At 36.9% G+C, this 22,324-nt stretch overlaps 1 protein-coding gene across 1 annotated transcript in view; it reads left to right on the top strand.

Moving 5' to 3' along the window:
* Window positions 1-21,623, top strand: part of LOC125235819 (neurobeachin-like) — a 347,843-nt gene extending 326,220 nt beyond the window's left edge. Inside the window, exon 2 of the mRNA XM_048142410.1 lies at window positions 21,546-21,623. Within this exon, the coding sequence (XP_047998367.1) occupies window positions 21,546-21,602 (57 nt within the window). The 3' untranslated portion in view covers window positions 21,603-21,623. The remainder of the gene's footprint in view (window positions 1-21,545) is intronic.
* Window positions 21,624-22,324: the final 701 nt, after the last annotated feature.

Raw genomic sequence — 22,324 nt, 5'->3', positions numbered from 1 at the left:
GCATCAACCACATTTGACAGACACATCATCGTCACTCAGCAGACAATCAAAACAAAACTGAATGATTAGTTTTACATAATTTGGAATATGCATATTTTAAACATTAAAATAGGGAACGGGATGTAATGGGAGTACAGTTAAATTTATTGTTATTTTCTCAACACCATTCCTAAGATCTTATACAATTAATTCAATTTCCTATAATTGTTTCCGGGGGAGAGAAACAGGACACTAATTGAATATAAACATATGTACTTCGAAAACGATACAACTTGTACCATAACAGCAAGTTTTCAGTCCTTCGCGGAAGACTTAAATCACTGACAAACTTCGGCATTCTCAAATATCCCTTGGAAATTCTAGTGAAACTGCACAAGTATGGCGGGCTGGAAATAATTTTAACTGATATTTGGCCCAGTAAGGACGAAAGTTTTAACTGTAAATCCGGGAAGGTCAAATTTATTAAATATGTTTGAAATTGGTCAGTCACTTTTAATTATGTCGAATACGGTCGAAGTATTTCGATTAAATTTTCGAGGATCCCCTTCAGAATGTCCTTCCGTGATCCCTATAAAATATGTTGATAAACCAAAATCGTGTCGTTCTCAGTTTGAATGATAATTCTTTTCTTTGTCTGTTCGGTTGCGCGGATGTTCTTGTCTACGGTTCGTATTTCTCAATCAAATTTTCTGTGAAAATTAGTGAGTAATTATAGTTTTTGTTGTTGTCTTATGCTAGTTAGCAAACATTTGCATGTTGCCTTACTTTCAGAAGGAGTTTTTATAAGATTTTTAAGGATTCCAATGGAAAAAATCTAAGATGGCGCCTGTAATGTATGGAATATCACTCCGACATCCGATATCGGATTGGATAATGTGAAATGAGAACGCACTTAGATTTAATTTAAGCGACGACGTAACAGCGTATGTAAGGTCTGTGAGCTGTACATGTAACGAATTACTTGACAATGTCTGTCAGCTCGCTTTTTTTTATCGATACCTAGAGAAATATTGATGGAAACAAATTAAAGTTTTCATTTAATTTCACAGACTAACGTTCAGTTGGAACATTCGCGTCGCAATTTTCTATTTAATTCGTTGCTTGTCTTTCTTCTCAGTAATAAGTTCAATTTAGCCAAGTCTTTGAGCTCGAAACTATTGAGGACTTGCCAATACTAAGTCTGTGGACTAATGAAAAGAGAAATTACAATCGAACTGGCAGGTTATTGAACGATTAAAATGATTAAAGTAAGCCCTCAGGTATCATTACTTAAAATTGTAACATGGGATTGAATCGCGTCTAATTCAATTTTAAAATTTAATTTTGACGACTTTGTCCTTAAAATGTGCCGGAATATCGCCTTGTGTAACTATGTACACTTATATATTTTTTCTTTCAAAGTATTTTGTCTTGTGAAATCATAGGTTTATTTAGTGTTATTCAATCAATCCCCAATCAATGAGCTCTCCCTGCCGAGGTACTCCCGATGAACTACAGTATGGGATTCTTCAAAAAAGGAGTGTATAAGTTTCTAATGGGTCGGCACGCGCGTGTGACACCCCTTGAGTTGCAAGCGTCCATAGGTTACGGTGACCGCTTTCCATCAGGCGGACCGTATACCTGTTTGCCACCGACGTGGTATAAAAAAAAATCAATCAAAAAAAATATTTCAAGCAAATGAGCCATACATTACAATTAACATAAAAGCACAGAATTTAAACATGTTATTCGTGGATATGTCAGTTAACAATATAACACTAGGTATAATAAGTAAACCCGGGAAAGCGTTGAAAGGAAATTACGAGCTGTCAGCAAGAGGTGCTTGTGCGCCGAGCGTACTGTGTAAAACCCCTGTGGTAGGTGCTAATATAATTAAGTTAACCTTTCACCTTTACTTCTGCTTGCCTGGTACCTAAAACTACTAGGTGCATGATGAAATTGATGAATTCGTTGTCATGTGGACCTTTATTCACGAACTAGCCTTTGCCCGCGGCTTCGCTCGCGTTAGAAAATGACAAACACACACACTTTCCCATTTATAATATTAGTATGGATAACTTTATCTACATAATATGTATAAACGCCAAGTTCGATAAGCTTGATAACCGTTGGTCGTTATAATTAAAACATTTCCAATCAATCTCAGTCAATCAATCAATCTCTGTGAGATATCCGACGTGTGATGTTCAAAACGATAGATTTTAAAAAGCTTTGTCAAGTTTCTACAGGATTACGGATTTAACCGTGTGTTAACATATTACTGATTATACTATCACACACTTTTTGATAAAATTATTTAGATCTGCTATATTTTACGCCGGGTTAATAAGATTTGTTCTGAACAAACGTTTACGAATTTGCTAAATGAATTACCTGAAGATGGCTAACCGGCGGCGCCTTTCAAAGGTCATCAAATAAAGCGTAATTTGATAACGTTTTGATCGACGTCTAAAGCTTTTGTTAGTAGAGGGCTATCAAAATAGTAGCCCGACGTCTGTTTAAGATCACAAACTGTTCGCCCCGCGGCGATCGAACGTTGAGCAGTATTCCAACTTTATAATTTGTTGAACTTTGTATTATTATGATACGTGACGTATCTGTTGAGTGAATAATAATTATGTTATTATTCGTCTTTCACTCTCTTATTATTGAATTAAAATATGAATAACACCCCACGCTTTCGTAGTTCCAGTCTCGTCGTCCAGCGTTATGTAAAAACGTGTTGCTTTGCAGTCTCACAGTTCTTTTGCCTTCTTTTTCCAAATTAAAAATACCCATTGAAGTAGGTAAAAAAATGGTTACTTAGACACTTAAAATTCGCCAAATTCGGAAGCCGTCCCGTCGTTCAAAAAAAGTTTAATTTGACATAATGACGTCACAAGTATCCCCCGCGCCCCCTGGGAGTGATGCGAGAAGTTTCAGGCACTTGGACAATATAAACCTTGTACGAACGACGTCAAAGTCCATCTAAGGTCAGTTTAAGGCGGTCCTTGTCCGGGCGGTTTTTACTACTAGATTTTGAGTTCTATGATAATGATTTAAAGTTCATCAATGTTGAATGGAGTCTTGTTAAGGTCCACCTAAGGTGAGTTTAGAGTGGTCATGTCCTTTAAGATTTTAAACCTTATAGAAACGGCTTAAGGTCCAGCAGTGAGATCATGGGATGATTTTTCCTTGGGTTCCGGTGATTATGCCCCGTTTTGGAAGTTAGGAGTTGGTTCCCTCCGGTCATCGTTTTGAGGGCAGTTGTGTATCGCGGAATTCGCGGATGTAAACTTTTTAGGGGGACTTGCAATTACGATGGAAATTCAAATAAAAAGAGTATACTTATTGAAGAACTTTTTACAGTTCATCACTCCTTGACATGGGTAAATAAGCAGAAATGTTTCAATCGATGGCATGAAGCAGATCAAATAAAAGTGGAAAAAAATTACTGGCTTGCTTTCTATCGAGCTACCAAAACATCAACCAATATGGCGAATTTGACCATCATATGCGCCTCTTGGTACCCCCAACGACATCTACCGGGTGGAAAAGCACTAGGCTAGCGATGATGGTGGCTCCACGTCCCACTCGAGACAGAGAATTTTTCCACCTTTCATTTATCTCGGTCGTGTTTCTTGCAGACATCAAAATGTTTAGATAACATAAAACTAATTTGTAAATTGCATCCTTAATAACGGAAAAATGACAGTTTGTTTTGTACATATTCAATTTAAAAAGAAGACTTTTTGTAAAAGTCAGATGATAATTCGTCGTAAAAAAGCTTAAAATTCTTTGTGTAAAAATACTACATAAGTCGAACCATATATAAAATAGTACATTACATCAGAGGCCGGGAAAATGAGAATTTCCGGCCAAGTGGGTATATACGGCCGAGCGAGCGTGCGAGCGAGGCCGGATAGGGATACGAGGCCGGGAATCCGTTTTCACGCCGAGGCATGTATAGTGCTTTTCTCAAACATACAATGAAATAAAAAAAAATGCTCTAAAGGACAATATTTTATAAAAAAAAGTTACTTTGCAGGCCTAGGCCTAAAAAATAATATGAAATCCCTTTACAGTCCTCTCGAGTTGTTGCGCCCAAAAAGCGATACTTCCCAGCCCATTTTAAGGAACGTAAAGACAATATTTCATTGCATGTTTGAGAAAATATTATTTCATAATTTTTGGTTGCAAATCATTTTATGACGATAATGTTTAAAAATAACTCACGTCTTTGTCGTAAAACAGCAAAGGGACGAGTACATAAAAGAGAGGGATGTTTATCCTAACATTTATGTGTTTTGCAATATGAGTGGCTGTATTCCGACGTCATACTTATTTTTATAAACGAGGGGGATGCTACCCTTCTGAATATTTGAGCGGCCACTCTTCCACGGTTAAACTGTTCTATCGCTCGTAAGATAAAATTAATTAAAAATCTTATTTCTGTATGAAAAACGGGACCATAGGCCATTATATAAATAAAATAATGAAAATTGAAAAAAAAAACAGGAGAAAAATAATAACGACTGTTGCATCCTTCCCTTTTACATATTACACGGTTAAACTGTTCTATCGCTCGTAAGATAAAATTAATTAAAAATCTTATTTCTGTATGAAAAACGGGACCATAGGCCATTATTATATAAATAAAAAAAATAATGAAAATTGAAAAAAAAAAACAGGAGAAAAATAATTTTATTTTATTTTTTATTTTATTTCATAAGGTACATAAAACAGACAGTAATCGAAATAACATAAGAGATACAGGTTAGGTTAGGTTAGCTTAAGAACTAGATTACAGTCCAAAATTATATGTACACAACATGACTATGAGTTATACTTATTATAATTTATAGCATGTTAATACAATTTTTATATGACAATAATAAAGAAATTTAAAGAAGAACAAGATACCAAAATTTTGAAATTAATTTAAATTAAAAGAAGACAGAAGGTAATTACAAACGCGCTTAACTATACAAATTTTAATCAAATATTTTTTGTGACCAAATAAACAGACTTTTTAAATTGAGATATCTTGGAAACATAAATATCAAAATCCTTACAGACTCGAACCATATCGTTAAACTCCCGACTCATGCGAACTATTGGATTATAGTATGAGGTATTATTTTTATATACAGCCAAAGCAAACGTATTCGGAGATCGAAATCTGTAAGCTGTGTTGATATTCAGCAGCGACAATAGATATGGAGAATCAATATGAGAATGGACAATTTTGTACAAATGTAGAAGGTCCGATTGCTTACGTCTTACTTGAAGTGATGTGACATGAAACTTTGCCATACGTTGATTATATCCCGAGACAGACCGCCCATAATGGCATCGATAACACAAGGTTCTAAGAAACTTCCTTTGTACGGCTTCGATTTTATTAGAGTGTATAGCATAGAAAGGTGACCATATAACAGACCCATATTCTAAAACACTGCGTACCAAACTATTATACAATAGCAGCATACTTTGAGGGTTTCTGAAGTTTTTAGTGATACGTATAATAAATCCCAGAAGACGGTTACTTTTATTAATTATGTACTCATAATGCTCATGAAAGGATAGCTTATTATCAAAAAGAACGCCCAAATCTTTAGCTACAGACTTCCTTTCCAATACATGGGACGATAATTTATAAGAATATTTTAAAGGGTTACATTTACGAGTAAACGATATTACAAAACATTTAGCAGAATTAAGGGACATTCGGTTTTTAAGACACCACTCATGAATCACATCTATATCGTTTTGCAATTTAATACAATCTTGAATATTTTCAACAGTTGAATATACTTTCAAATCATCAGCATATAGCAAGCTAGGACAAGACAGATGACTCACAAGGTCGTTTATAAACATTATGAAAAATAACGGCCCCAAATGAGATCCCTGTGGTACGCCAGATGTAATTTTCTGAAGGGATGACTTGACTTAAAACCTTTGAGAGTAATAAGTTGGCTACGATTATACAGATAAGAGCAAACCCAGCGAAACAATGACCCATGTATCCCATAAAGAGAGATTTTATGACATAACAGCGAATGATCAACTTTGTCGAAAGCTTTGGAAAAATCAGTGTAAATGGCGTCAACTTGGCCTCTAATAGCGAAAGCGTTGCACAGATAATTTTTATATGTAAGCAGATTACTTATGACAGATCTATTCCTGACAAATCCATGTTGGTTTTCTGATATAACTGGCTTGACATGGTTATACAAGTAATCATACACCAATGATTCAAACACTTTTGCAAAACAAGGAAGGATACTAATTGGCCTATAATTTTCACATCGAGATTTATCGCCAGACTTAAATATAGGTACAACATGTGCTGTTTTCCATGTCAAAGGGAATACACCACTAGTCAATGATTTGTTATAAATAATACAAAGGGGACCACAGAGTTCCCTCCAACAGGCTTTAATAAATGAAGCGGGAAAACCATCAGCACCAGCACCCTTTGAACCATCCAATTGTTTGATCGTATTAGCTACATCTTTTTCAACAAGCCTCACAGAGCACAGAGTAGAATCCCGAGGAGACATAGTACAATTATAATTGCTACTTACAGGCGAATTGTTCTCAAATACTGATCCAAAATATTCTGAAAAAAGTTCACATATTTCAGTACCGTCCGAACTTTTTTTCCCATTGTATGTCATTGTCTCAGGAATGCTTGCGTGACCCTTTTTAGAACCAACAAATCGCCAAAATGCTTTAACATTTACTAGCAAAGAATCTTCTGTAGACTTTAACATTCTAGTGTAGCATTCGTCGATAAGTATCTTACTTCTAGAGCGCAAATGTGAAAAAACATCATAATCTCTGGGGTTACCGTACATTTTATATAGCTTATGGTATTTATTTTTTCCTTCAAACATTTTTTAAGAGCATTATTGAACCAGTAAGGATACTTCTCGGATTTTTTGCTAGTCTTAGGTGTATATTTATCCACGATGCCATTCAAAATATCATAAAATTTCTCAACACATTCGTTAACATCAGTTGATGAGAGAACAAGTTCCCAATCAATATCTAGTAATTCAGATCGAATTTTATCCATGTTACACTTACTGAAATTGAGCTTTTTAAGATCATTATTTTTCAAAGACTTAGTAGTAAAACTAGTTTTTATATCGATGGAAATTGGGGGATGATGAGCGTCAATTTTGCTAAGAGGCTGTACACCGCTTACTTTTACCGAAGACAAGGTACACAAAACAAGGTCTAGACATCTGTTATTTTGATTAGGTAAATAATTAAATTGATTTAAATTGCATAATGATAATGTTTCTAATAACAGATCAGATTTACGATCTTGTGGATAATTGGGTACAGGTATAGTGGAATTGGAAGACAGGGTCCATGTTATATTAGGGGTGTTAAAATCGCCTACAATGATAAATTCGTTATTCCCTCTTTGATTTAAAATAATTTTCTGGCAATTTAAATAAAAAGATTCAAGTTCAGAAAGTGGCAAATCGGGTGGTAGATAACAGACACATAAGTTAAGTATAGGATCATTATGATTAATCGATTTAACACTAATCCAAATATCCTCCGATCGACTATCCCATGAGTACTGACGAATAACATTAAAATGCTTTTTTACGGCAATCAGCACCCCGCCGCCATCCTTTTTATGAGAGGACAAAAGGCATCTATCTCTACGAAACACATTGTACCGTAGATCAAATATCTCACTATCGAACACACTGTTATTTAAATTAGTTTCAGTTAAACATATAATATCATACTCGAACTTCAGAACGTTCAGGCTAAATTCATTTAGTTTTGTGCGAAACCTATTAACATTCTGATAATAGACCACAACCATAACTAGGTAAATGTGAAATAACCGGATATAGAGACTGAGTTAAGACCATACATACATACAATCACGCCTGTATCCCATAAAGGGGTAGGCAGAGCACATGAAACTACTAAAGTCTCAGTGCCACTCTTGGCAATTAAGGGGTTGAAAGAAAACGAAAAACGAAAAATTGTGACATTGCAGTGACAGGTTGCCAGCCTCTCGCCTACGCCACAATTTCACCCAAATCCCACAGTTAAGACCAAAAATATAATATTCTGTTAATCAGCTTAATTTTGCAAGCGTGTCCATGTTTTTGACGTGTAGCGCACTGGAACCGTCGTCTTTCCTCATGTAAACTCGATTGTATCGTACCCATACGTATTTAAAACCCAACTCCGTCGCCCGCTTCCTCGCGGCTGCGTGCAGTTGCTTGACTTCAGGGGAAAGGTGCTCCGACACGAATATCCTGCGCGTCTCACCCGTCAAGCCCAGGTGGCTCGAGTTCAGCAGGTCGTTCGGGTGTGATTTATTGTAGCGGTGCACGGCGGAGATCAGGTTGTCGCGTAAACGCGGCGAGGAGAGAGTCACCAGGATATTACGAGGCCGCTCCGACGATGTGTTGAATTTCGCAACTCTGCGACACGCATGGATGTCTGATTCCAAAATAGGGCTATTGATGACCTGACACAGAGACTTTAGTAGCAACAGGACATTTTCACTTCTGCTCTCAGGAACAGCCTGAATTTCGAGGTTGCGACTGCGTGAAATGTTCTCAACAGATGCAAGACGGCTACTAAGGACGGTTACCTGCGATACCAGGTTAACTTTCTCACTCTCAAGTTGCTTAATCTTTTTGTCTTGCTCGGCAATGCTCGCTTTTAAGTCATGTTGTTCAGCACCAAGAAAATCAGTTGTAGCTGTAAATTCATCTCTTAATGTTTGAGTAACATCTTTTACCTCAGCAGCTACCATCTGTTTAATATCTTCTTTTAGTACTCTCCTCAGGTTCGTCATGTAGGCAGAAGAAGGTGACAATTTTTGATCGAGTAGAGCACTGATTGTCTCGATAGTCAGTGGCTGCGATGATAAATTTACGTTGACAGGAGAAGCAGGTCCAGATGTATTCGCACTTTGTAATTCATCACGAAGGACGAATGACGGTCCGCGGCGAGTCGGTGTCTCATCAGTGTTTTTCCTGCGCTGGGTGATATTGGTGCAGGAGGGGCAACCAATGGAGGCTAGGTCTTTCTGACTAATTTTAGATAAATCGTTTAAATTTACACCCAAACATTGAAGGCAATATATTGCCTTGCACATATTACAGTTCAAAAAGTCATTACGATCTGTCACTTGTAGACACCCGTGGCACCTCATATTTTCAATCTCACACCGAGTTATGCCGCACAGAGGATTGTACCTAATTGACCAGTCTCTATTTAACTAATCACCGCACGGGACAGCGATAAGACGACCGATGACGCGCGCGCCTCCGCGCACACGACTGTCACGGTTATCTACTTCACTTAACCGCGAGTTTCGCTTGCAGCTTCCGCGCAGTTAAAGTTAAACCCGTTTGATTACCGTGCATTTAAATTATATTTTGTCACTGTTTTCACTTATGTTGCACTGTTAAACGCATAGTTTTTGCATTCACTACAATAAAACAATGTTTTTCTACCAAATAGTTTAAGTTTTAACAAAAAACTAAAGCGAAATGTATTTTAATAATAGGTGTATTCTATTCCGAGCAAAGAATAACACAACTCACTGTAATGATCATAGACTAAGAATAACGACTGTTGCATCTTTTTTATTATAATTTGTTTTTTTAAATTGTGAAAAATATACTGAAAAGCTGGATATTACGGCTGGTTTTTAATTAAAATGGAATTTGCTCAAGTTCTTTATATTTTTTTCGAAAATTTTCTTTTTAACCTCCGACGCAAAAACGAAGGGGTGTTATAAGTATGACGTGTCTGTCTGTGTGTATGTCTGTCTGTCTGTCTGTCTGTCTGCCTGTCTGTCTGTCTGTTTGTCTGTCTGTCTCTGTGTGTGTCTGTCTGTGGCATCGTAGCTCTCGAACGGATGAACCGATTTTGATTTAGTTTTTTTTGTCTGAAAGCTGAGTTAGTCGGGAGTGTTCTTAGCCATGTTTCATGAAAATCGGTCCACTAGGTCGCGGTCGGGGGTTTTTTCAAAATTTTAATTTTGTGGTTAGGTTATTGCTGGAAGTTTTTAATTTTGCTTTTCCTTGTGTTTGGATTGTTTTTATTATTTGTAAATTGTACAATTATCAGTGACCTGATAATTTCGTAAAACGTGGCATGACCTGTTAAGGTGCTATAAACTTAATTGGGTAATTGTTATTTTGACGTAAAATTATGTCGGACTTGTTCCTGCGATACGTAGTTTAGACGGGTCATTATCATACAAAATTAAAACTAACCATGTTTTACATACATTATACTTAATATCTGGGCGACCGAGCTTCGCTCGGTTCTATTTTAATATATCACGTCTTTAGATAAAAAAAACTCTTATAAATACAAAAACAAAAAAAAAGACAAAAAACAAAAACTTAATTTCTGGCCGGGATTCGAAACCCTGACACCTACGATCTATCTGCGTACATTAGACCGACCTCGTACGACTGAGCTAAGCGGAATCGATGCGTGCGCGGCGAAATTAACGACCATATTTTACGTTTACTAACGCGAAATAAAAAGTCATGAAAACTCGAAAATTCGCTTTTTCCGGGATCTAAGGCTACGCTAGATCGATTTTTCACCCCCGAAAACCCCCACATAACAAATTTTAGCGAAATCGTTAGAGCGGTTTCCGAGATCGTCGGTATATATAAATAAATAAATATACAAGAATTGCTCGTTTAAAAGTATAAGGTAAAGGTCGTCTAGATTACATAAGAATACTAATGATAATGAAACGAGAAGTATATTGTACGAAGTACAATAATTTTCTATTTAGTAATTGTTCTTCTTGTTTACAAGTATTATTCATCCCTTAACCTTTATACACATTTATTGACATTTAAAATTGTTCACACAAAAGACTGACAGCCCATGTCATGTCCACTACATTTCAACTTTTATCTTTTTATATAGATGTACGTAAAAATGCTGACCTTTTTTACCTTTATTGTTCAGTAAACAACAGTACGTCTAGACAGATCATTAAAACTTATTGAAGTGCTGTTTTCTCTTGTAACTGGTTTATTAAATTTCAGTTGAACACACACTCATTATTCTCATTAAGTACCTTCATTTTATTAAATACATTTTGTCTCGGGGTTTATGTAAAATGTATTTGTACTAGAGACTGTTTTATTCTATTGTCATGCAAAAGTTAGATTTGGAATATAATTCATCATTAAAATCCAAGTGTTCCGAGCTGGTATCGAACCAGCGTACTCCGTTATGCCTGTAAAACCACTCTGCCATCTGATCACAAAGCCTTGAGTCCTTGGAGGCCTTGGTCACTTTTTCTTTGTATATGACATTTATTTAATGTTTATAGTATAATAGTAGCGAGACTACTAAAAAAATACAAATTAAAATATTTTAATTTGATCTAAGAACCAATTTAGATGTTTAGAACTAACGTAAAAGATTTAAGTGTAACGAAATGGCCTCCTCTAAGCATATTGCTGGCGACTTCAGCGCTGATACCTAACGCCGTGGCTTGCGTCGCATCGCATCTCATCGCATCGCATCGCATCGCATCGCATCGCATCGCCTATCATCGATAGTTCACCGACGTCGCCCACCTAAGACACTTCCATAGAGATCGAAGGTTTGATTTGATCGCCGTTGCGCGACCATCGTCCACACAAACAACGGAGTAAGAGCGCTTCAGAGAAATTTATAACTACAATGACACTACGAAGCGTAAATGATTTAATAACAAAATTTTACATTAATATTATAAGCAGCATTCCTCTAACTTATTAATAGCTTTGCACTTAAAATACGACTCATTGTTTCAAGATTTCTTAAACAGAGAATTCATCAAGCTCCTCGGGTGCATGTTTTATTCATGGCCGAAGTAAGGAGTCCCGAAACACCGATTCGGTCGGGGTCCATTAAAACCTCGGAATTTGAATAAGTAGGCTGTTATAATATCTGCAACGCTGTCTGGAGATAGGAAATGCATTGGTATGAATTTGAATTGGGTTGAATCACGATCTCTTTCTAATTTACTTTAACTATATATTGATTTACTTTAACTACTCTTCTTCCTATTCCTACCATTTTTGACGACCGGTCTGGCCTAGCGCGTATGTTTGCTATGCCACGGTCCCGGGTTCGAATCCCGGTAAGGGCATCTATTTGTTTGATGAGCACAGATTTTATTCCTGAGTCATAGATGTTTTCTATGTATATAAGTATTTGTGTATTATGTATATTGTTGTCTGAGTACCTGCAACACAAGCCATCTTGAGCTTACCGTGGGGCTCAGTCAATCTGTGTAAGAATGTCCTATAATATTTATTTATTTATATTTATTTGTTTAATCATCCCACGTTATGTAGAGTCGGTATAACTTGTCTTCCTCTTCCATTCACTTTATTTCTCATAATTATCCTCTTTCACACTGTTTCCTTAAACCACATCGATACTTCTTCATTATTTTCAGGTTATTAATTCTGCTCTGATGAATCATTGATATCTCCGCCTAAGATACAAACTAAGATACTTCATCTTACAGGTTAACTTGATCTTGTGGACCTGTAGATAATCTTGACATAATATATTGTAATCTGCTTAAGTATGTATTATACACGTGTAGCATTATTAATCTAAACCTAAATGTACCACGCGATATACGATATTGTTTCATACTGATCACTTACCTGTGAGATGAAGTTGATGTCAAAATTAAATTGTAGATTGTGTTTTTATATTCTAAGTTTGGTATAAAACACGGGAGATGTTCAAGCTTCCCTGCTAAATATTATCAGTGATTTAGTTGAAGAAGAAAATACAAAATTTTATTAAGTGTCAAAGATAATGTACAGTATTTCTGAGTTGCAAAGTAAAGATCCGATGTTTTTTCTAAAGTTACATCTGCTACTGGGTACAAATAGACAGGTAAACTATTATATTTTGAGTCTGACTTTGGAAACTGACCTAACGTGGAGTATATTGTTAGGTAATCTATGTATCTATATACATTACATACCTATATTTAATCTAATGCAAATGAGTGCAGACTTGAATGTCTGAGGTCATTAAAATTTGAGGGGCTGAGAGATCTAGTTATCATTACATTTGGGTTCATAGTGCGAAATTATGAATATTCGCACATTAGCACATTTCGCACATTATTGTCTTTAATATTAATATATTTTAGAAAGGCGCCTAGCCTTCAGAGATAACATACACTAGAGAAATTTCGACGGGTACCTCGGCGGTCGGGGTGGTGTAGCGGTCGAACACGTCAGCCGCGTTAGCTGGAGACCCGGGTTCGATTCCCGGCTTCGCCACCAGTGGGCTTGATCGCTTTTTCTCTAGTGTATGGTATCTATTTCAGTTTATCTTTTAGAAATGTAATTAAACGCAATTCTCAATTACGAGTATACCTACAGGATAACTAAAATTTAAATGGACATTTTTTGATGTTTTTCCTCAAAATGTTGTTACGTTCAAAAATAATATCAATACATTAAAGCAAGACCTAAAACCTCCCATTCCCATTTTGTAAGCCACACATTAAACATATACTCGTAGTTGAAAATTATCGGTGTATTTTTGTTAAACAGCCTAATCTTTGTAATGAAAATGGTTCAGTAGAAAAAAAACAATAAACTACTTTCATCAACTTTAACTTTCCTCATAAATCCTCTCAAGTTTAAAAAGTTACACAGCACTTGATTTTTTTAAAAAACTCCGTTTCGAATGAGATCGGAAAAGCGTTTTGTTTTCGCGTTAACAATCTAACGCGACAAGGAAGCGCCGGAAGTGTTCCAAATATAAATAAACGTCATTGGACGACTTCCGGCGGTGATTGATTTCCCTTGTTTACTAACACGAGCTGTGACGTGAGAGGGAGAGGGAGATACAGCTGTTTCTGTCGGATGGTTCGTCTGGAGATTGAGTAGTGCGTGTCATTCACGATGTCACTTAGGGCCCCTCTCAGCATGTCGCGGGCGCAGCGTCGGGCTAACTGTATGGAAAAAGACCGCGTGGGTGTCGCGCCAACGCGGTCAAGCTTTCTTATAAGGTTGGTCCGACGATACGCTCGCGAGGCGCTAAGTAAGAGGGGCCCTTAATTTAACCAAAGATATTATGCATGTGTAATTTGAAATGTGGTGCTGGCGGCGGATGGAGAAAATAAGTTGGACAGAGAAAGTCACAAACGAAGAAGTCTTAAATAGAGTGAAAGAAAAGAGGTGTATTTTAAGAACTGTTGAATGCAGAAGAGGAAATATGTTGGGACACCTGTTACGACACGACGAATTCATCAAGATCATCATAGAAGGGAAAGTAGAAGGAAGAAGAAAGAGAGGAAAGCCAACGAGGGCATACATGGACCAAGTGAAAGAAAAAGTGAATGTCGTGTCGTATCAGGCTGTCAAAGAAAAAGCCCAGGAAAGATATAGCTGGAGATTGCTTCACCGACAAGAGCCCAGTTCTTAAGTTTTGATGATGATGATGATGATGATGATTCTTTAAATGGAGATACTTACTCTAAGGGATGGAGTGACATAGGCTACTTTTTAATATGTCTCTTTCTAACGCGAGCGAAGCCGCGGGCAAAAGTTAGTTATTAATATGTCCATATAAAGAACTTTCCAATGGTAGACTGTCGAGATGTATATAATAGTACTAATCTTCAGAGTTGTAACTTTTCTCGTGCGTTGTATCATATTTACTTATTTTCTACCGCATAACTGCAGTCGCAGACATTTTGCGAATATCAAAAACAGCACATTTTGAAACGTAGGGCTACATCAAATATACTATATACCTTGTACACATAATATCGATTTATCTATAAATATACGTCCTATAAATAAATATTGTTTCCCGGCATCATTACCAGGACATCCGAAGGACACGAAATAATCGCGGCGCTCAAATCGAGTCCCCCTCGAAAATGCTTGCGGGTCTGCGGGCGACACTTCCATTGCGTATTGATTCGCTCATCCCGACATGTTCTCATCGCTTCCGAGTTGCTGCTGACCTAGTTACTGCAAATATGAATGCCCTTTTGAAAAACAAAAACACTATCTTTAAAGTAAGAATAAAGCTTCCGTATTATTGGGAAATTGTCATTTTCGCGATAAAAAATTTAAAACTTTTTTTTTCAAAATAGGTAAATTTGATGTTTCTCCTACTCAGAATCACGAGCCCTTTCGATCCTACTAGGTAAAAAAAGCGTCCCAAATTTAATTTTTTACTTTGTTACCATTTTTCAAACACTTTGTGCACAGGTTATAAAGTGGAAAGTATGCAAAATAATATTATATTTTAGGACCATTTTTTGTCTCTTGTTTTTTGTCCTAGATCGAAAGGGGAACCTTAGCAATTTTTTTTTGTGATTGTACTCGCGAAAATGCCCAAATAAAAAACTGCCCAAATGCCCAAACAAGCGAGTAGAATAGGTATACATAATTATATAGCTTCAAACAGATGTATCTTACATTTGATACTCTTAGATTTTCAAAATCAATCCTCAACACAATACATATATAAACTCAACATCACCTCTCATTTATTTCAATTTTATATCGAAAATCTACCATTGGACACCAAAAAGCATTGATATTTATAAGTTACTAGCGACCTGCCCCGGCTTCGCACGGGTACTATACCTTCATGTAAACCTTCCTCTAGAATCACTCTATCTATTAAAAAAACCGCATCAAAATCCGTTGCGTAGTTTTAAAGATTTAAGCATACATAGGGACAGAGAAAGCGACTTTGTTTTATACTATGTAGTGATGATATTTTCCGAAATGTCATGACCCTTTTTTTTATTTTTATATCACGTCGGTGGCAAACAGGTATACGGCCCGCCTGGTGGAAAGCGGTCACCGTAACCTATGGACGCCTGCAACTCAAGGGGTGTCACGTGCGCGTTGCCGACCCATTAGAAACTTGTACACTCCTTTTTTTGAAGAACCCCATACTGACCTGTCCATTACTAGTTACGTACCTACTATTATTATTTCCATTTTCGCTATGGGGAAAATCACCAGATAAGTGAATTATACGGGACAAATGTAGTTGTAGGGTCATTATCATTAGCGTTGGATGCAACTAGCTAGTTCTAATGGTAACACTCAATAACCATCTGTAAGACCTTATGTTGTAGCAATGAGGTTGAGGCTTCTGGTACAAAGTGAATGACATTGATAGTACATTGTACGGAAATATGCAATGGTTATCTATGGTACTAGAGCTAGTTCTCGTTATTAATGAGGTCTAATGTTTGTAAAGAACAACTTTTATATGCTGTTTTATTCCATAATTTTATTCCAACCTGTGAGTGTAAGTCTAGTGATTTTTCACATTGATGAACTGTTTTCTTGTTTTCCTACTGTTATCTGCAATATCCAATTTTCTGATTATGGCTGCAGAGTCCCACCAATAGGTTCCACGTGTGTTTTTTTTTAAATATTACGACGGTGACAATCTAGCATACGACCGTTGCATACGACCCATCTAATGGTAAGAACTTACGTAGGCTACCGGCGTCTGTAACTACGGAGGTGTTCCCCTTTTGCTTTTAAGGGTCTGGCCCATGAAACACTTGCACTCTTCTCTCTTGACGCCATACTGTAGACCCCTATATAAAGGCAGCCTGCAAGAACCGCAGTCAGAAAACATGGACATCATACGGAAAATGTTGTTATTTACGAGATTTGCGTCGTTGTGTATAAGCAACTGTTCTTGCTATCTTGGTATGCGATTTATCAGAGAACAACATTTCAGTTAAACCGTGCATCTAGACCAGCAGTTGTTGTTGTTATGAGATCTGCATCGTAGTTTACATAACTAACGTTTGAATCATTGCACCAGAACATTCGCTAAATAGAATAACAACATGAATGTATTTATTCTACATGCGTTTATTGTAATGTTTTATTTCGATTCAAACATTTTACGATGGTACTGCAGATAAACTTTAGTGAAAAAAGCACACAATATGAAACTTTGAGACTTTCTAAACGTCATGTATAGTGCGCGGCGCCATATCGTGAAATCGTGAACCTTATTAGTACGTTTTCACATTATCCGACCCGATATCGGATGTAAGACCGATATCCATATATTTTTAACCGCCATTTTTGATTTTTGCCTTTGAAATCCTTCCTACATCCGATATCGGATCGGATAATGTGAAACGCACTAAGAATGCACGAAATCTGATATTGGGATAAACAAAACAACAACAAAGAAGTATCCATACTAATATTATAAATGGGGAAGTGTGTGTGTCTGTTTGTTTGTCCGTCTTTCATGGCAAAACGGAGCGACGAATTGACGTGATTTTTTAAGTGAAGATATTTGAAGGGACGGAGAGTGACATAGGCTTCTTTTTGTCTCTTTCTAACGCGAACGAAGCCGTGATCAAAAGCTAGGATTTTATAAAGGGTTTAATATCTATCACAATTTCATTTTCTATCAAGCCCTTAATTGTCGAGGTCAAGTGGCACTGAGACTTGATTACTTTCTTGTGCTTTGCCTATCCCTGACATAACTTGTATGTATGTATGTATGTATGTATGTATTATTCATGACATCCGGAAAATAGCGGGTCACAACTGGATGAGACTAGGCCAGTACCGGGAAAAGTGGCGTACTAGAAGAGACCTATGGTCAGCAGTGGGCGATAAAGGGCTGATATGATGATGATGATGATGATAATGTATAATATTTTTCTATCCATTCCACGAACGAGTTAGCACCATATGTCAACGACCTTGCCAAGGTCATGCCAAACGATTTCGCCTATTCTGGAAACCTGTCGTTTCAAGTTTTCAGATCAAAAGGCATACGCCTCAAGTTCATAACTTACGCAATACGCCCGTGAACGCAACGCAGAATATATGACGGCTATAGATCTACACTACATCATGTTTGTAGAACAAAGCGGTAATATAATTCTGTGTAAAAGACCGATAAATTCTAAGGAAGAAACATACCTCAGAACCATCAAGATTTATTTACGGTTGCCTAGATGGCGCTGCACCTTTGGTTCACTCGGCTAGATGTCGCTAATATTTGACATTTTTGACACATATATATGGTCCAAATTGTCAAAACTGTGTTTTAAAAGTTTTAAGCCATTGTCGAGAGATGGCAGTCTATGCACATTTTACTTAGACAGTAACTCTGTATAATTATATTTATATTTGATCAACTTAGCTATAAGTAAGTGGGGCTAATGGGTTCAATCGTGATGTGCGCGATGGAGTAGCAACCTCTCCCAGTAATGTCACAATCACAATTTCGTTTTCTTTCAGCCCCTTAAAACGGTACAAGGGGCCGATTTTTGAATCTCACGGCGTTCGAATTCAGAAAATTGTCACCGAAATTGCCTACTATTTTCAGTGACAATTTTCTGAATTCGAACGCCGTGAGATTCAAAAATCGACCCCCAGGAGCGAAAATGCTAAAATGGAAAGGAGCCCCCCTCTTCATTTGGGAATTTTAGTTAAATATACTAGTGTTATTAACTAGATTTATCGAAAAAAATTGTCCATTCAGAACAACTCAGTTAAAATATATTGCGAAAAAATCTTCAAAATCGAGGTTCCGCTCTCGACTGTTTCCTCCTTCAAAACTTAAGCAATCGTAACGAAATTTGAGAATCTGAATTACAATGAAAAATCTGTGTCGGACCGTTTAGTTTTTTTGGCTAATTGTTACCAATTTTGAATATCACACCTTTTTTTGCGCAATAATCAATAAGGCCGTTTTTGGACATTTTTAATGGACTCTAGCGTCTTTAAAAATAAGAATATCGAAAACGTCAATACGGTCCGACACAGATAAAAATAATAATAATCTGCATTGAAAAAAATCTTCAAAAACCAGGGAGGAAATAGTCGAGAGCATTTGTATAGAGAATTGACCCCTCCTGTATCGTCTTAATTGCTTAATCATTTTGGTGTATTTTGCTTAGCCCTTTTGGTGTTACAGGCTTATTTACGTTTGTAATAAGGTTCTCTCCTCACCACTGATAGTTAGATCGCTTTAGATGGGGAACGCCACTTATCAATACAGTTTGCTTAACCCTGCTGCATGTTGTTTAAGTTTAAGAACTTTGGAAATTTATAGTTTGTAATTTTGGCACGAACCGAAACTAGGTTGAAGTAATATTAGAGAATGAACGCTCTACTAACGTATAGTGTTTAATGTAACTTGTATCAGGGCGGCTCACTCCGCGATCCCATCGCCGCGCTACAAGTATCTATATCCTGGCGGCCGCGAGTTCGCGGCCTACTCAGGGGTGGCGCACATTCTCACGGAATGCACGTTCGCACTTTCTATTGTTACTTTACGTCGCGAGGTTTTTTAAGCGATGTCCGCGGGTGGAATGGCTAATAATACTTAGTTAAATAGACGTATTACATACATACATACATACAATCACGCCTGTATCCCATAAAGGGGTAGGCAGAGCACATGAAACTACTAAAGCTTCAGTGCCACTCTTGGCAAATAAGGGGTTAAAAGAAAATGAAACTGTGGCATTGCAGACATATTGAATAAAATAAATACCAAAAGACATTCTTATACAGATCTACTACTGATTAAGTCCCACGGAAAAGTTCAATAAGGCTTGTGATGTTGGAACCTTGAACAAAAATATATAAATACAGCGTATATACCTAGAAAGTACTCAGACTTGAATATAATAATATAACATTTAATGTGAGTATTAATTCGTTTGGATCCATTGGTAACCCTATCACCGGACGCCGCGCACGTGCGGCTCGTTTCTTTGTAAGAATGTTGTAGGTATTTAAAAAGGCGGCATTTCGGAAACAACAAAGCAGTGGGCCTTCTGTACTTGTACTATTATACACCGTGTTTCACTTAACACTAAAAACCTGAAAACTATACACGTTAAACTTCCGTGAGACATATTCAAATAATTAATTGAGATACGGTTGTACTCACGTTATTAAAACATAATAAACAATGTTAATGTTCAAGTATCTCAATTAATAACCTGAAAAGAGTCAGAAGAAGTAGAATCGATTGAGCTATATCTTGATTGGGGTAATATTTTTTGTTTTAATTTGTATTATTAGTTATTGTTTACGTGCCCATTCTACAAATTTGTAATACAACATTGTGCATATAAGGGTATTAATTGTTAGATAGGTTGTGTAGTTTAATTTTAAAGTTTTCAGTATTTACTCGTACCTAATTACAACCTTGGGATATATTAATACAGGGTGGATGAAATGGCGCTGGTTACTTGGATGCCTCTTCGATTATTTTTTTCAGACCTGTCGTATGTAGATAGACGTTGTGATGGTCAGTTTAATTTTAAATGGTTATCATAAGTCATAACAAATTGAACTCGTACCTAATTACAACCTTGTCATTTTGAAACTTAGGTTTAAATTTGCTTACTGAGTCACCTGTCCAATTTGAAGTTTACTGTGACACAGGTTAAAGTGCTTTACATTGACATAGCTGTCTAGGTTGGTAAAGCTGTCTATTGGTAAACCTTATGTCGTTGCAGTAACGTACACAATTAAACAGTTTGAAGGTTTATGATGGTAGCTAGCAATTATTTTATTGAGTGTAGAGTTTAAAGCCGAGTAGAGCTGCACAGAAAATTTAAAACTCAATTTAAAAAAATAATAATCATCAGATTAAAAAATGAACATTCTAGATACGTTTAAAAAATAAAAATCAGTTGGGGTGTCTGAGCTTTTGAGTGATACCGGAAACACCGTGTATATTCTGTGCTTGTATGCTCTTTCAGGAAAATAGCAAGGAGTTTTTATTACTTAATCATTGGAGGAGGTAGGGCATAGCGAATGATATTCCGCTTTGTGTGGTAGCACAGCACAGCACAGCGGATATCATGCAGCTCGAATCTAGAGCAGAGCCCAACTGGGGAAATACCTCCGCCTTACATGTTCGTACCTACTTCTACTTACTTCTTCCTTTATTATAAAACCGGCCAAGAGCCTGTCGGGCCACGCTCAGTGTAGGGTTCCGTAGTTTCCCGTATCTGGGGGCACGGTAGTGCCCCCGCCAAGTCGAGCAAAAAGAGGCACGGCCGTACCATCCTTTTCTCGAAGCATTTTTTTTTCAATAACTGTTCAACCTATCAAGTTCTAGAAAGTTCTCCTTTTATGATGTTTTTTAATATTATTTAAAGTTATGGTTCAAAAGTGAAAGGGGGGGGGGGAGAGGGGAACCAAATTTTTTAACTTCAGAAGCGATTATTACCGAAAATATTGACAATATCAAAAAATGACTTACGTAAACCCGTATTCATTTTTCAAAACCTATCCAACGATATATCACACGTTAGGGTTGAAATGAAAAAAAAAACGCTCCCTAATAAAACAATTTTTTCCACTTTCCACTCCATAATGGCGAAACTATAAGGGTTCCAAGTTTACTACTAAAAATGTTGATTTATTACAAACTTAACACATTACTGTACGGGCTTCTTCGTTGCTCCAGTTCATTTTCCAATAACATGCTCCTTTATTTTGTTCCAGGTAAGTTGCGCAACACCGCTGCGGGGGAAATGTATTTCTAGCTCAGCAAATATGTAGCTGTTTAATATGGGTGCGAACTGTACGTAACTTTATCAATACATTGTTGGGCTTTCGCCGATTTTATCCAATTGCCCCGATTGATTGCTTCTTTACTCCGAAGTGGGCATGCAATCTTTTTGACATCATCTTCTCATTTAATGACCATTCGCAAAAAATGAGGTGAACTATCCATTTATAGTTTACGTTTGTATCCCCGATGAAACGTTTAATTTTTACTTATACTAGGTACGGAGCGGAACTAGGTGCGGTGATAACGTAGATTTTCTATGTAGTTACGAAATAATGTAAAGAGAATTAAGAGGAACTGAAGACCGCGGAGAATATTGATTTTGAAAAAATGGAGTCCTTTAATGTGTTTGCGCAACTGGAGTATCTGATCTATAATAATATCTCATACTTACGAGTAGTTCTAATATTTGTCGCAAAAGGTACTAGCGCCTAAAATGACCCAGATCTTTAGCTTTCACAATTTTGTGTGTTAGTGTGAATACAAATGAAATAAAGAATAAAGAAATAAAGAATAAACTTAATTTATGGGTCCATGTTTGTTAGTATCAATAACAATACTCATCATCATCCTCCTTGCGTTATCCCGGCATTTGCCACGGCTCATGGGAGCCTGGGGTCCGCTGTGACAACTAATCCCAAGATTTGGCATAGGCACTAGTTTTACGAAAGCGACTGTCATCTGACCTTCCAACCCAAAGCGTAACTAGGCC

The sequence above is a fragment of the Leguminivora glycinivorella genome, chromosome 18 (assembly GCF_023078275.1).
Source record: "Leguminivora glycinivorella isolate SPB_JAAS2020 chromosome 18, LegGlyc_1.1, whole genome shotgun sequence".
Classification (NCBI taxonomy): Eukaryota; Metazoa; Arthropoda; class Insecta; order Lepidoptera; family Tortricidae; genus Leguminivora; species Leguminivora glycinivorella.
This window is presented reverse-complemented; position numbering and strand designations above follow the sequence as displayed.